The sequence below is a fragment of the Delphinapterus leucas genome, chromosome 8, assembly GCF_059928025.1.
Source record: "Delphinapterus leucas isolate spDelLeu-1000000601 "Yukka" chromosome 8, BTC_Dleu_Yukka2, whole genome shotgun sequence".
NCBI classification, from domain to species: domain Eukaryota; kingdom Metazoa; phylum Chordata; class Mammalia; order Artiodactyla; family Monodontidae; genus Delphinapterus; species Delphinapterus leucas.
The window spans coordinates 89148795-89165148 of NC_143136.1; the positions used below are offsets into that span (position 1 = coordinate 89148795).

The 16354-nt window shown below is 33.1% G+C and overlaps 1 protein-coding gene across 1 annotated transcript; it reads left to right on the plus strand.

Annotated features, from left to right (window-relative positions):
* Nucleotides 1–8270: 8270 nt before the first annotated feature.
* On the plus strand, nucleotides 8271–11678 carry LRP1B (LDL receptor related protein 1B). The gene is made up of 4 exons (XM_022569646.3): nucleotides 8271–8990; nucleotides 9122–9273; nucleotides 9569–9693; nucleotides 10967–11678. The coding sequence occupies exons 1-4, from the start codon at nucleotides 8793–8795 to the stop codon at nucleotides 11464–11466; spliced, it is 975 nt and encodes a 324-aa protein (XP_022425354.3). The 5' UTR covers nucleotides 8271–8792; the 3' UTR covers nucleotides 11467–11678.
* Nucleotides 11679–16354: the final 4676 nt, after the last annotated feature.

The following is a 16354-nucleotide window of genomic DNA, read 5'->3' on the forward strand; positions in this document are numbered from 1 at the left end:
TAAGTAAATTTTGGTGAAACTATTGTGGTGAATGGAATATGAATAAAGTATAATATGAATAAAAGGATTCCAAGCAACATGAGTCCAGCTGGAATGGGTTTCTAGAATCTAATGGGGTATTTATATGACCTTGAGTAATAGTGCTCAGCAACTTAGCAGTAGCAAAATAATGGGGAAAAATGGGCTAAACGAGGAGCAGGTGGTGACAGATTCAAAGCTGGCAATTGTAAGGGAATAACTATGAGTTGCCAATCAAGAGGTGAGGTCTAGAAATTAGTGATGAAATGGAGGGAAACGAAGAACAGGAGATCAGAGTAATGTAAGGCAGAGGCAAAAGAGAGACGAAGGTCCCTGGAACAGATAAGATGAGGAACCAGGAGCTGGGATGTTCATAGGATCAACAACATGAGCCGTAAAGTCCCTAAGTATGTCTGCTAGAAGGGAGAAGATGGCAAAATTGTCAGAGATTAGTAAAGCAGTTAAATGGATTTGGTGGTTAATTGTAATAGAGTGACTATGTGATGGTAAGGGAAAATGGAATCTACAAATTCATAATGTGAATGTTTTGAAATAAGTGCATATAACCTCAGAGAAAGTTTTGTTTTTTCTTACTTAAACCTACTTCGCTTTTATTCTGGACACGATGGCATCTATTTCCTCAGGCATCTCATTGCAGTAACTGTTCTTTTCTGTTCGATCATCTTTAACTTATTACTTTCAATGAAGCCTTTCCCTTTGCTTTCAAATAGGCTCAGATCCCTCTTATTTGAAAAGAAAAATACTGTCTTATTTTTCTCTGCACGTTTACTTCTCAACTTCTTAGAATAGAAGTAAATGTCTCCTCACTTAACTGCTGAAATGAATTTTCAGCTTTAGTTCTTTCCAGGAATTTCTAAATTTATCCACAGCCAAATCCAGATTTTGTTTTTCAAATTTTTTTTCACACCCCTTGCCTTCTCCTTGACATTTCTCCATCATTTATCTACTCAAGAGTTTATTTTTTCTGTTACCTTCTTTAACTCTGAGTTTTCTTGTTCTCTCTGACTCCTTCCATGTGTTTCCTCTGAGCATTGTATTTCTCTTCTGAGCATCTTTCTCCTCACTTAAAGCTCTGTATGCTATTTTCTCTCTTGCTATATTTATCTTTTAAACATATTTTCATGTTTCTGACATTAATCACTACATTACATCCAATATTTCATCTTCATTCCTTTAATTATATTTACAATTTCCTTTAGAAATGATTTATTTGAACATCCAACTGTCTCTGAAACTTACCATGTCCTCCTAGTGTTCATCTACTGACTTTCTTTCCTAACCATGGCGTCTCTTTTTGTGTTATCATGGTTCTTTCGTCCTGACAAGATTGAAACTTACTTCAGACTTCCCATAGGTTTTCATCACCTATTTCCATCTGTCTGTAAATCCTGTCATTCCTTATCTCCAGCTGTCTCTTAGGTTTTCCATTTCTCTCCATTATGACTCTGAGCTCAGCGCTGACTTAGCCGGAGGATCTCAGTAAGCACTTTTGATTTATTAATTTTGAGCCCCCCCCAAACAAGATTTACATTTCATCCCACAGAACAAGAAATCTTTGACATGTATAACAATATTTTAAATATTGTTTCTCTCTGTCTTCACTTCTTCTTAAAAACTTTTCTTCGATATTGTCACATGGATAGATATTTTTCAGGATTCATAGTTAAGAATTGATATACCTTTTCAAATATTAGGTTTAATTTTCAGGAAATGTTTATTACTGCTTGGAAACATTAGTGATATGTGTCTTCTAATACCTTATCTACATGTTTACTGATGACTTCGGGGTGGGGGGAGAAGGACTTATAAATGACCACTCTATGTAAAAATTTGAATAACTTTTACCTGGAAATCAAACACTGATTTCCAGGTAATATTACATAGACATTTAAGTGTCAAAATTCATATCACAGGAATAAAGTACAGCATTTTAATATTCTGTTTGATGTTAAAACATAGCAGGTGTATTGCCAAGAGAAAAGGTGAGCCATAATGGAGTAAATTAGCTGAATCCAAGATATAAATGTGCCTTGAAAAGTGGGCATGAAGCCTGTTTTTGAGCAATGGAGACTTGAGGTCTTTTAAAATGTAGCCATATGCAAAACAGAAAGTGTATATGAATTTAGTTCAGCTTGAAAATTCAGTTTCTCCCCTCCGTTGACTTCTTTATTTTTTTTGGTAAGGCCTCACTCTCTTTAAAAAACTTAAAATGTAATAATTCTCTTTATGCTAAAAAGTCATTTTCTACCTACAATAAAAAAAAAAGATGCATAGAAAGTCACAGTATGATATCGAAAAAGTTGGTTAACCTCCCATGATGTATGATCTCTAAGTGAAACACAAATACTCTGTGATTTTTTTTTTTTTTTCTTGTTAGGCAGTAGGATCTACATTGCCTCTCTTAATTTAGCTTTATATCTCTGCAACCATAAATAACTTTCTGAAAAGTGTTTCTTTCCATGGCAGAGATTCAGCTTTACATGGTATTTTGGTGTTTAAAAAGTACATATTGTTAAATGGTCTTTCATTGACTATATATACATATATGCTTTTGGAATATGCCCAGTAATATACAGAAGGTCTTGAATGACAGTTTAACATCTGTTGAGATAGCAAAAGTATAGCATAGTTTAACACCATCTCCTAAAGTATCAATGTATTTTACATCTGAAGACGAGGTAACATATAAAGAAGAAGGAATTAAATTTTGCAATAGAAATAGTGGTAGAATCAGGGTGATAGTTTATAATATTAATATACCATGATGGTCAAGTAATTCAGAAATACCACAATTATTCCCCAAATCACAGCCACCTTTTTCTACAAGTCTCTGAGGCATACAAATTAGGACAAATGAAAGAAAAGTGCGATACTATTTTTCACTAGGAATTTTCCAAAAAATTCTACTGTAGACACTCTTCTTTCAAAGATAGTTAGGTCTCACCTACTTTTTTCCAATATGCTTTATTCTCATTTCTTAACCTCTAAACATAAATCTTGGACCTTACCTCTCCCGCTAAAATGAGAAAAGAAGGACTAGAAATTATCAAAATGCCCTGGGTTATCATTGCAGCTCTGAGCTGGTGGAGGAGAAAGAGATCCCAGAAAGGTCATGCCACTTCCCATTGTAAGAGGGAGCCCCTGGCCCAGACCACCAAAGCTATGTCGAATGGAGACCAGCGATAGCCACACAAAACTGTAGGACCTTTTCCTAATTTCTTAAGGGATCTGACCAATAAAAATGTGGTAAAGGGTAAAAGAGAAGTTTAAGATATTCCTTTCTCTATTTGCCTATAGAAATCTCCTCAGTGTGTTTCGACATGGGATATCCAGGATAGGTTGCATATGACTGCTATATAAGATGGTTTGGGGTTCATGAAACAAATTAAAATTTTCTGTATAATATTTTAAGAATTCCAAATCAACTCATGAGCACTACGAGTCTAGGCCCTAGGTATCTCAGTGTTAAATATTTCATAGGAAAATTCATAGATTATAGGGAAACATCAAATATTATATACTGAAAATACCAAAAGTGAATAAAAGATGGACCACTCAGGAAAACCATTGTTAAACCATGTAAATAGCAAACGAATATCATATATGTACACATGAATGTATATGTATATGTACATATTTATTGAAAGGATGGGCAAGGAGGCAGGCTGTAAATAGATACATAAAATAAGGAATTAAAAATATAATATGGGGTGATAAGTCTAACATGCTATGGAATTACAGATGCCAAAGAAATTTTTCTTCCTAAAGCCTCTTTCTCCATACTTCTCCAGTGTTGGCTGGGTACACACATAATGATTGTTTTATATAATTACTTCATATTGGAAAGTAAGGAGTCAAGAAGGAATCTAATGTAAAACTAAAGAATAACAAAAACCAGAACAAGGCCTGAAGAACAAATGATAACTTAAAAATACTTTTTAAGCTTAAACGTAAGGAGAGAACAACCCAGATGGCCTGTATGTTTATTTTGCTTCAAAGGAAAGGTTTATTTCTGAAGTTGTTTGTAGGAATAATAACTTCTCTCACCACAGCACTTCCACAGTTTCAGTGTTGAAGCCCCTACTTTCATGTCGTATAGAGACTTACAACTAGCAAGTTTTAAGCATTGCTGGTAGCATTTTTCTCAGGTAATTCTTTACTTACCCATCTGCCTCTGCCATTAAACAGTGACCTTCATAAGGGTCACTAAGTCCAATTCATTTCATATTATCAGTTCCTAGCACCTAATAGGTACCTAATTAATATTTGTTGAATGAGTGCATGACTGCAATGAAAGTATACATTTGAGAATCATCCACCGAACCACTGTCAAAAACAAATTAGAAAGTAGTATTCAAGGTTCTACTGTCTCTAGACTCTCTTCCTTTTAGCAGAGTGTTCTGCTATCTGTGGTTGAGTTCTTTTTATATTGCAGGAGACTCTAAGCAATTCAGGGCTTGAAAAGTGATTTGGGATTGGCATGTAATACTTTCTCAGAACAAAAACTGCACAGAAATGAAGAAAAAGGAAATGTGAAGAAGCCCTCACAGGAATAGAGGAATACACTGTATTCCTCATAGGCGATGAAGGATGTCAATTCACATATTCATGAAATGTATTCAGACTTTGACAGTACTATATTATTTTCCCTGTGCTTTAGCCTGAAGATGGAGACATTGACACGTTGGCCTACAAGGTATTCAATTAATATGTGTTTTAAGTGATTCTAGTGAAACTGCTAAGCTACTATTCCTTATATATAAAATATATATTATATGTGTATAATATATATAAAAGCCTACAGGGCTTCCGTTTTTTATTTTTCTTATTTTTACAGATAAACTAACACACTGTTGACCTCCACTCTCACAGAGGACACAATGACATTCTTGATTCTCTTTTCAACCAAGGAAACTGCCTACATAAGAGAATTATGTGATCTTCATTTTTGTGTCAGCATGGCAATTTTTGGTTATTTCAGGTTTTCTCTAGCATATCTTATAAGTATCTATTTCATACTCTCTTAGGTAAAGGATAGGAATAGAAAGAAATAGTAAATTTATCGTAAAAACTGCAACCCAGATCTATGCTCCAGAGAAACAGTTTATCAGTCAAAAAAACCTTAAATTAAAAGAAAATGATTGATTCAAATTAGTGTCTTTTCACTATGGTTCATATATTTAAAATATAAGAATCATATTTAATACTATTTCTTTAACAATTTAGACACGTTCGTTCTTCTCTTTCTTGCCCATACTCCTTTACTCTTTCCCCACCAACTTTGGAGCTTAGCTTTCATGTTGGCCTTATTTCCCCAAAAATATTTATTTGAAATTATTCAAGGACATTTATAATACATTGAAAGTATATTTTTCAGCTTGAATCTAATTGTGACATAAAAACATTTGTTTTCCTTTATAAGAGCACCTGTGTGTAAACTAATTCTGACATCAGTACAGTTGTCATATGGTAAGTTTAAAAACTTTTGGGGACCACTAAGTGTATGCTAGGTCTTTGGAAACTCCAACACTACCAAATGGAGTCTTCTACCTATTAACCAAATGTCAGTAATTAATTGGAAGTTAGCTTGTGATATATATTCTTTGCACATGTTCCTGCCAAGAACTTCTGTGTCTAATTAAGACAATAAGGGATATTTGTGTTACGATGATTTCTGATAGTATTTCTATAATCCTTCAAACCACTTTTGAATGTCTTTTTTAAATGTTCTGTTTTTAAATTCTGTAACTATAAGCTTCTGTAAATAAGGGAGTTTTCAGTGTAGAACAAATTATTATCCAGAGAAATGTCGATCATACAATACAGCATTTGATTTTGACAATTTTGAAAATTTCTGGATCTGGGATAGGCTTGGAAAGTATTTTCAGGGCTAGATTAACCAAGCTAATTCTCTAAAGGCAATTTTCTTGGCTATATCATACAATCCAACAAACACTCCACTACAGCAAAATTTGAACTTAAATGTGGACAACATCTATTTGAAATGCCACCACTGAATGTTAATTTCCATGGAGTCTCAAAAACCAGTGAAAAAATTTTCATTTCTTCCCATTGCTGAAGATCACGTTTATATATGAAGAATCTATGTTCATTAAAGATATCCCAAGCACATCTATATAAATTACACTCAAATTATTCATAAGTTTCTTGCTGCAGTTTTATAAGTTAGAGAGTGTTCTTTCTCTGTATTTGGTTTGTAATTCCCAAAGGTTCTCAAGGTGCTAATTCTATTCAATTCTTTACTTTCAATTTCAGTTTAGGGAGAAAATAAATTATTCTTTGCCTGACCATCATAAAATGTTGCTTAATTTTGGCAAGTGTAGAATCTTTTAGTTGTATTAAGTTGATAAATATTTTAGCCATAAAAGTAATGCTTGCAGTCAGCTTTGGCTTTACATATTGTGACAGTGTGTCAAATTACTGCTGAAAATTTGAGTAAAATCTGTATTCAAGATAGTTTTATTTTGAATATTTTTTTTATTCCTAATTTTGTTGCCATTCATCTAAGCCTCCTGCCTAGAAGTACTGCAAATTTCAAAAAAATAGGAACTACTAGGGGAAAAAAGAGACTTGTTTTTAATACTAAGACTTTTTTCATGTTTTGTTTTGTTTTTCAAGTATGGAGATCTTTGTTATATTCCTTATGCTTAGGGAAAAATATCACTTGATTTAAGATTGTTATATTGTTGTATTATATTTCTATTTGGTGAGACAGCATAGAGAAGAAGATATAGCCCTGGGTTAGTAAAGCCTGAGTGCAGTTCCCCTATCAGCCATGTGACTGTGGATCATTAACTTCCTGAACTGCAATTTCCAAAGTTGTGAGAATTAAATATGTTAAATGGCTGATTTGACCTACTCGGTATAATATTTTTATTAGTCATTTAGTACATTTGAAAGATTACTATTAAATAAAAAGTATATTATACCCATTGCCTTCCATATTTGAACTCTGGAGTGTATTAAAAGTAGATGACAAGAATCAGATTGAATAAATAAGCACAGATCTGTCTTGGCTCCCAAAATGCCTCCTTCACAGTGTAACATCCCTGTCATCTTAACAAATGACTGACTTGTCATTTTAGTGTCATTAGTAATGCTAAAATTTCTCCTTGAAAAGTTAAATGAAGCAACATTTTACCTCTCAGTTAAAATAGTGTTTTTATTTTTAATAATTTTTTAATGCAATGTCCCTTAAAGATTTGAAAATTATAATTTTAATAGAAATATAGATATTTCCATGCCTGCTTCAACCTAGTCTAACCAATATTAGTTAGATTTCTTTTTTTTTTTTTTTTTGGCGGTACACGGGCCTCTCACTGTTGTGGCCTCTCCCTTTGCGGAGCACAGGCTCCGGACGTGCAGGCTCTGTGGCCATGGCTCACGGGCCCAGCCGCTCCGCGGCATGTGGGATCCTCCCGGACCGGGGCACGAACCCGTGTCCCCTGCATCGGCAGGTGGACTCTCAACCACTGCGCCACCAGGGAAGCCCTAGTTGGATTTCTTGCTACAAAGTTTTCCCTTTGTGATTTATAGAGCTTGTAAATATTAATAAAAGTTTCTTCAGGATTAATATACTTGGGATTCCAGCCACACTTCATATTTGTCTGGGTGTAAAAGTCCAATGCATTTATTTTGTACAGCATTTTCAGGGGGAAAAAATCAACTTTTAAAATAAATCAAAACAATATGCATAAAGGAAATACATATTTTATGTAGTTTATCATTTTTCATGGATAACTAATACAAAATATGAATGTAGGTCTTCTTTGCTTTTCCTATATGCAGTCTCACTTTCTCTTCTTGTGTATGATTGCTGTTATATACGTATTCAAATATGCACAGAATACACACTCATTTTTACCTGACTGAATCAATGATTGCCATATTTTTCTAAACTTTAGTCAGTCATTGCTGTTATCTGACAGCTGAATAAAACTTCACTGGGCATAACTTCAAAAGAATAGATCTGATTTATCTGAAAGCATGAATTTCTGTATTGTAATATAAATACTATATTTATTGAATGAATAGGTGAAAGAAACATGGATTATGTACCTTCTGTTTTTTAACATTTCATTTTTTGACATGTTATATTTCAGCATACTGTGGATTTTCTTTCTTCTATATTTTATTTTCTTCCACAGTCCTTCCACATTACGTTAAAAGATTACTAAAATAAGAATGTCTGCTTTGTATAAATTCATGTTTTAAGATGCCTTCACAAGATGATTTATAAAATTCAAAGTTGAATAGCCATTTAGCAGTCTAAGTGGACAGAACTGAAAGTTATAATGTATTCATGTGTACATTCATAAATTACCTAGTGCTATAGGTATAATAGTGAATAAGAAAAAAGATCACTGTCCTCACTGAGCTTAAAGTCTAATGGGAGCAAAAAATATTAATAAAAAGTAACTTTGTAAAGAAACACAAGTGTAAATTTGCCACTCTAATTCATGCTATGAGGCAGAGTATATGGTGCAATAATCAGAGAGAACACAGAAGGCTTCTTGAGGGAAATGTTTGATATATTTAAAAAAGAAGGAATTAAGCAAGTAGATTGAAAAAAAGCATTTCAGATAGGGAGCAGCATGTACAAAAGGTATTTTGGAAATGCTTCCTTGTGATTTCTATGAATGGTTAAATTTTTTTTATAATAAAAATTATTTTATTGTAAACATTACACACATATATTAATTTTTAAATGGTGTTATTTTCTGTTAGTATGAATGGTATTGCTGTTGTTATTAATACTACACAGTTTTGTGTTTATCTGCATTTATCTACAATTTAATTTCAGCTACTTGTTCTGGACTGAATGGGGACAGATGCCGTCCATTGGAAAGGCTCGTTTAGATGGCTCAGAGAAGGTTGTCCTCGTAAGCGTGGGAATAGCATGGCCAAATGGCATCTCCATTGACTATGAGGTCTGTTGGATTTCTTAAGTATTGAAAGTGCATTAACTGCCAACTTGCATTAGTCTACTTTTAGTGTTCTCTTATTTTCTTTATAAAACAATCAAAAACAGCTTGTAATATTACTTTTCAATCAACCTTAGGAAAATAAATTGTATTGGTGTGATGCTCGTATAGACAAGATAGAAAGAATTGACCTTGAGACTGGCGGGAATCGTGAGATGGTGCTGTCAGGGAGCAATGTGGATATGTTTTCAGTTGCAGTCTTTGGGGCGTACATCTACTGGTCTGACAGGTAATTTATTTTTTCATAAGTATTTGAGTCTCAAAATGTTATTTTAGTGCCAGTTGCTTTACCCTTGTAGGATTAGCCATTCCTTAGCAAGGCCACAGAAAGGATCTCACAAAACCATGTAATTTCCACAGAAGAGGCAGTCACTCTTGCTATTCCAGGCTCAACCCTTTCAATGTCACAGACTAATGTTGGTTTCTTTCCCTTCTGCTGGGCCATCTGTTAACACCTTCAGCTTAAATAACTGGCTTGATTTGGATTAAAGATTGTTGATCACGTATGTTCAATTTCTTGGCAGAGCACATGCCAACGGGTCCATCAGAAGGGGCCACAAGAATGATGCCACAGAAACCGTAACCATGAGAACGGGTCTTGGAGTCAACCTGAAGGAGGTTAAAATCTTTAACCGAGTAAGAGAGAAAGGTCAGCACTCTTGTATGATAAATACGTTTTATGTTTTTTCTTTCTCTCATTTTTTTTGACATTTATTTATCAAACTTAAGTTAGGGATTAATTCTTATATGAGTCCAAAACCTCAAGACCCTATTTTTTTACATCTAATTTCCTACAAAAATCATATAGTAGCCTAATGAAATAAATATATAATAGTTCATGGATAGTTTTGCCTAGGACAGTGCATGTATATGGACATGTTATATACCTGGTATGGCTTCAGTATAGGTTTAGACTAAGTAATATAGAAACACTTGATAAATATACATGTTCAATGAAGTATACAAAGCACAATTAGGATATTAGAGAGTAAAAAGCAGCCAAAATTTTTTTTTTGATTTTATATATATATATATATATTTTAATAGTCACACACTTTATTTAGAACTAACTAAATATGCCACATTACTTGGGCCAAAAGGTTGTTTTCATGTCAGATTATATTTTAATACATAAAGTGATGATGGCTCCAGAAGGTTTCTATTAGTGTGAAATAAGTCCAGAGTCATCATTTCTTTAAAATATGTGTTTTGAAACTGATATGACATGATTTGGATTTTTTTTAATATCACTTCCATTAAGATAATGTTCATTTTAAATGTCCATTAGAGTAAATTGTAATTAATTTTCTTGACATCAAAGGAAGGTATAATAATTTTGGAGAGGATGATGGATTCATAGAGGAGAATTAGTCTGATGCAGAAATCTTAATATCATGTTATATCTTCACTCAAAACTGGAGTGAAAAACTTATGCCCAATATACTTAGGAAGGTAGGCACATTAGAGCCATAAATTTCTTTGATATCTTATATACTTCATAGACACCAAGTTTAAGGTACTGCCTATTTCTTTTGGTGAATGCAGTTCATGTTTTGAGTGAATCAGTTACTTGTACCAAAGATTACAATATATACAACCTATTGTAATCTCAGTATCAAGTTTCAAAAGGGTTATGCACTTAACTGGCTGATTAAGGGAAATTTTTTATGCTTCTCTTTGGATGGTCAGGGGAGCAGAAGAATGTGATCTTTGAAATAAAAAAATCCCAGGTTTTAAACTGAAGTGATTAAAAATAGCAGTACTTTATAGTGTTTGGATTTATACTGACCAGTCTAAAAGTTAAGCATAAAATAACCCAGAATATTCAACATTAAATTTTTAATATTTTTCTAAGAAAAACTATCTGGAAAGCAAAAGAAAAAACACAGACATACGTGTGTGTACCTTCTTTTTCTCCCTAGGGACCAATGTTTGTGCCAAGGACAGTGGGGGATGTCAGCAACTCTGTCTTTATCGAGGAAATTCCCAGAGAACTTGTGCTTGTGCCCATGGATATTTAGCAGAGGATGGAGTTACTTGCTTAAGGCATGAAGGCTATTTGCTGTATTCAGGGAGAACAATATTAAAAAGTATACATCTTTCTGATGAAACCAATTTAAATTCACCAATAAGGCCATATGAAAATCCACATTATTTCAAGAATGTCATAGCTTTGGCTTTTGACTATAATCAAAGAAGAAAAGGTACCAACCGAATCTTCTACAGCGATGCACACTTTGGAAATATACAGCTTATTAAAGATAACTGGGAAGACAGACAAGTAATTGTTGAAAGTAAGTACAACAATTTATTTTTAAACAGTTTGGTGGAAATGAGTATCATTTGGAGTAGTAGAGAAATTAGAGTGGTAATTGCATGTAGCAATTATATTTTCCTAGAGTTTATATTCAAGAATGAGTGAAACTATAACATCCAAACCCCCAAAAGTCAAAGAAGTAATTAACTGCTAGCATGTACAGTGTGAATATTATGATTATTAGCTTCTAATCATGGAACACTCAGTATATTCCTTTATAATGTTTCTTATTAATAAGTGTATTAAAATTCATGGAAAATAATTTTTCAGTATAAAACTTACTAATTTTATTTTCTTCCAGTGGGTGAAATTATATCTTTAAGAATATCTACCTAATTATATTCAGTGAATTTTATTTTCTCAAGTATCAGATTTTTTGTGTGCATATATATGACAGTCTTGATGAGAAAATGTTATTAAATAATCTAATATTTTAAAAATATTTTTAATAGTCTACAGGACAATACTTTTAATATTTTACAGGACTCAAACATAATATTGTGTGAATTATCTATACATTATAATTTAGAGAAACTTCTTTCCTGTCATCCAACTTTTACAGGGACAATCTTCATATTCGTCATTCAGCATCTCTCTCTTCTCTATCTCTGTGTGATTTCCATATATTCCTCACTTTTCTAATTTCAGTATACTGAGGTCAATCTTTTTCATTACTTTTTAAATTGCAAAATAATACATAAATTATAAAATGTTCAAGTAATATGGATTTTTAACTGAAGTTTCTGCCTCATCCCTGCAACATCAATTCCATTTACTTACTCGTAAGTGACAGCTGTCATGCCTCCAGAATTTTCTTGCAGTATATGTATCATTTGTAATTACGAAAATGTAATGATACAATATTCGCCTGCTTTTTTTCACTTACAATATATCTTAAAAAGCTTTTAAGGCTATTTAAGATAAGGCTCTATCTTATTCTTTTGAAAGCCTGTATCTATCCTATACTAAGAGTAAACTAATTTATTTAACCATTTTCTCACTGAAAATCATTTAGGTTGTTTTTGGTGTCTTATCACTACCTACAATGTCACAGTGAACATTTGTGCACATAAATATGTTTTTTCACACATGTGAATATTTCTTTAGCATAGAATCCTAGAAATAGAACTGCAAAATCATTGTTTTATTTATTTTTTTTTAGAACTGGTCAAATTTCTCCAAAAAGACCATATCAATTTATGTTTTCATTAACTGTTTATAAAAAGATCCATTTTCCCACACTTTTGACAATGATTTTATAATTTTTATTAGCTTATGACTAATATGTTTAAAAAGTCAACTTATATTAATATACATTTACCTGATAACTAGTGAGATCCAGCATCTATTCATATGCTTACTCATGTGAAAAACACATCAAACTCCCTATTGTACATTGCCATCCCATGCTAAGCCTGTCACAGTTTATTTTGTTCTTTCATTATTTAATATCCTCACAATCCCTTTTGCCTATTCAAACCTGACAGCCTTTCCAAATCAGTTCAAGTGTGTACTTTCAAGCATATACAAATACACATTCTTGTTTCTTTATTCTCTAGGTTACTATACTTGTTGATAATTTCATAACAATTTGTATATTCCAGCACATGCCATTTTGGCTTCCCTGTGTGTGTGTATATATATGAAGATGCAACTATAACTGTACTGATCATAGACTTGAGACATATTCGAGACTTACTGATTCTTTGGGTTTATCCCTATGAAGTTTACATTATAATTCTCTCTGGTCCTCCCTCCATTTTCCTAGACTGACACAATTCAGAGTTGGAAGTGCTTATGTTGCATCTGTAATATTAACTAACTTATGTTGCATCTGTAACTATTAACTAACTTATTCATTTTCTGTGCTCCAGATTCTTTGTCAGGTACCCTGGGTATAAAGATGAATATGAGTCCATAGACCTTTAGAAGCCATAGTTTAAGAAGAAAACTACGAGTAAACAGACATTGAAATTCACTAGACTCTATGATATACTAAAGGCCTAGATAATAATCTTTCTGAGGAAGCGCAGAGGATGTCACTGAGATGAGTTGAGGAAATGTAAGGGATCAATAGGAGTCTGCCTGTTGAGCCTGGTGGAGAAGGAAGAATTTTAGACCAATGGTCCCCAAATGTGGTTCCTAGGGTCTCCCAATACATGTTCAAAATTATTTTCATAGTAAGAGATCAAAATTATTTTCATAATAATACTAGATATTTATTTGCCTTTCCACTGTGTTGACATTTGCACCAATGGTGCAAAAGCCATTGTGGCTAAATTGCTGGTACCTTAGCACTAATCAATACAGTGGCACCAAACAGTACTAGTAGTCATTGCATTTTTCACTGCCACTTAATAGCAGGAAAAAAAAAAAAGAGCCAGTTTCACTTAAGAATGTCCTTGAAGAAAAAGTAAAATAATTTTATTAAATATTAATCCTTCAATACACATCTCTTTAATATGCTGTGTGATATTATAAAATACATATAAGGAACTCTGATGCATTCTGAAGTATAGTTGCCTGAAGGATACCGCGTATTTCTGTCATTATTTGAGTTTATGCTTTTTTTAAGGAATATCATTTTTTACTTAAAAGAATGAGGAACAAACTATGGTTATTCAAACCTGGGTGTATGGCAGACTAAATACAATGAGTCTGTCACTCCAAGGAAAATGACCTACATTATTTATTGCAAATAAAAATCAAGATTTCAAGTAAAAATTAAAATTTTCAAGACTTGTATCCACCATAGTTAGCTTGATAGCTTCCCATACTTCTGATGAGATGTGTAGTGATATTACTAGTGATTTGGGGTGGGGGGGTATTGCATGCTGAAATTGTCAGCATTTGGAGGATATGCATAACTCAGGGAACCAATATTTTCCAAATGACATGATAAAATCATGCCTGGGTAAATGATCCATTCAGAGTATAAGATAGACGAATGAATTTTAATGTAATAGAATAGGAAAAGTTCATCACTATAGTTTCTGATTCCACACGGAAGCTAACCTTTAAGTAACTACCATTTGTGTTGTTGTAGTATAAAATCATATCCAGAATTATCTGAAAAGGCTGTTAAAACCCTCCTTCCTTTTCCAACTTCACTGCTGTGTGAAGCTGGATTTTCTTCACAAATTTCAACTAAAACAACACAACAGATTGGACGTAGTAGATGTGAGAATCCAGTTGTCTTCTAGTAATCCAGAGAGTAAACAAATCTATAAAATGATAAAACAATGCTGTCTTCTCATTTTAAAAAAATACAGCTATTTTTTAGATGTTATTTATATTAATATGCAGTCAATTCATTTTTGTTTTTTAAAATATATTAATACATATCAAAACAAATTTTTTAGTTTAAATTTCTCACATAATAGCTATAGATGTAACTCACATACACAAAAATTTTGCTGGAGTCTTCAATACTTTTTAAGACTGTAAAAGTCCTCAGAACAAAAAAGATTACAAACTACTCTTGTAGACTAAAGGCTCAGAAAATTTTAAGTATAAAGACATGAAAAAGCACAGGGTAGACAAGGAGTGACACATCATTTGGCATGATTAGAACATGGGTTTCATGGCATGAATGGTGTGAGATGAGGCTATCGAGTCCTAGAGAGAAGTCCAATATTGAAGGATTTGGTCTGCCAAGATAAGTAGTATTAAAGAAAAAGTTTCATTGAGATATAATATACATACCATACAACTCATTCATTAAAAGTGTACTGTTCAATAATTTTGGGTATGCTACATTATTAGTATATTACATTATTAATAATTACATTATTTTTAAAATTAGGTTAAAAATATATAAAACATAACATTTGCCATTTCAACTTTTAATTGTACAATTCAGTGACATCAGTTACATTCACAATATTGTGCAGCCATCACCATCTATTTCCAAAACTTTTAAAATAAATCTATTTATTTATTGGCTGCCTTGGGTCTTCGTTGCTGCACACAGGCTTTCTCTAGTTGCAGCAAGTGGGGGCTACTCTTCATTGTGGTGCATGGGCTTCTCATTGCAGTGGCTTCTCTTGTTGTGGAGCATGGACTCTAGGCATGCGGGCTTCAGTAGTTGTGGCTCACAGGCTCTAGACTGCAGGTTCAGAAGTTGTGGCATGTGGGCTTAGTTGCTCTGCAGCATGTGGGATCTTCCCAGACCAGGGCTCAAACCCGTGTCCCCTGCATTGGCTGGTGGATTCTTAACCACTGTGCCACAGGGAAGTCCTTCCAAATCATTTTTCTCTCTTTAAACAGAAACCCTGTTTAAGCAGTTACTCCCCATTCCCCCTCCCTGTATTCTCTGGTAATCTTTCATCTATTTTCTTTCTCAATGAATTTGGCTATTGTATATATTTCACGTAAGTGGAATCATACAATATATGTTTTGTTGTGTGTGGCACAATTCACTCAGTATAATGTTTTGAAGGTTAATCCATATTGTAGCAGGTGTCAGAAGTTCATTCCCCTCTTTATGGCTGAATGATATTTTATTGTATGTATATAACACATTTTATTTATCCATTCATCTGTTTATGGACACGAGTTTCTACCTTTGGTTATTGTGAAAATGGCACAGTGAACACTGAGATACTAATATTCAAGATAAGGAGTTATGATTTTTTTCAGTAGATGAAGGGAAGACAATGGAGTGTTCTAAGGTAAGTAAATAATAGGACTTTTGTTTTATGAAGATAACTCTGGCTATGTTATGTTTGATGACATTTAAGAGATGCCATGGGAGGTTGTTGCTGAGTTATAGATCCCATTTATATTGTGGTAAATTAAACTGAAAACAATTTAATCAAAGTATATACATATTTCTGTTCAGTAGTTTGCCTTTTTGTTTGGTTGATAGTTTCCTTCACTGTACAAAAGCTTATTAATTTGATATAGTCACGTTTATTTTTACTTTTGTTGCCCTTGCCTGAAGAGATAGATGCAAAAAAATACTGCTAAGACCAATGTCAAACACTGTACT

Coding starts and splice junctions, on each gene's coding strand:
- LRP1B (XM_022569646.3), top strand. CDS start 8,793: ATGGTATTGCTGTTGTTATTAATACTACACAGTTTTGTGTTTATCTGC. Junction 9,274..9,568: donor TACATCTACTGGTCTGACAG/GTAATTTATTTT, acceptor ATTTCTTGGCAG/AGCACATGCCAACGGGTCCA. Junction 9,694..10,966: donor TAACCGAGTAAGAGAGAAAG/GTCAGCACTCTT, acceptor TTTTCTCCCTAG/GGACCAATGTTTGTGCCAAG.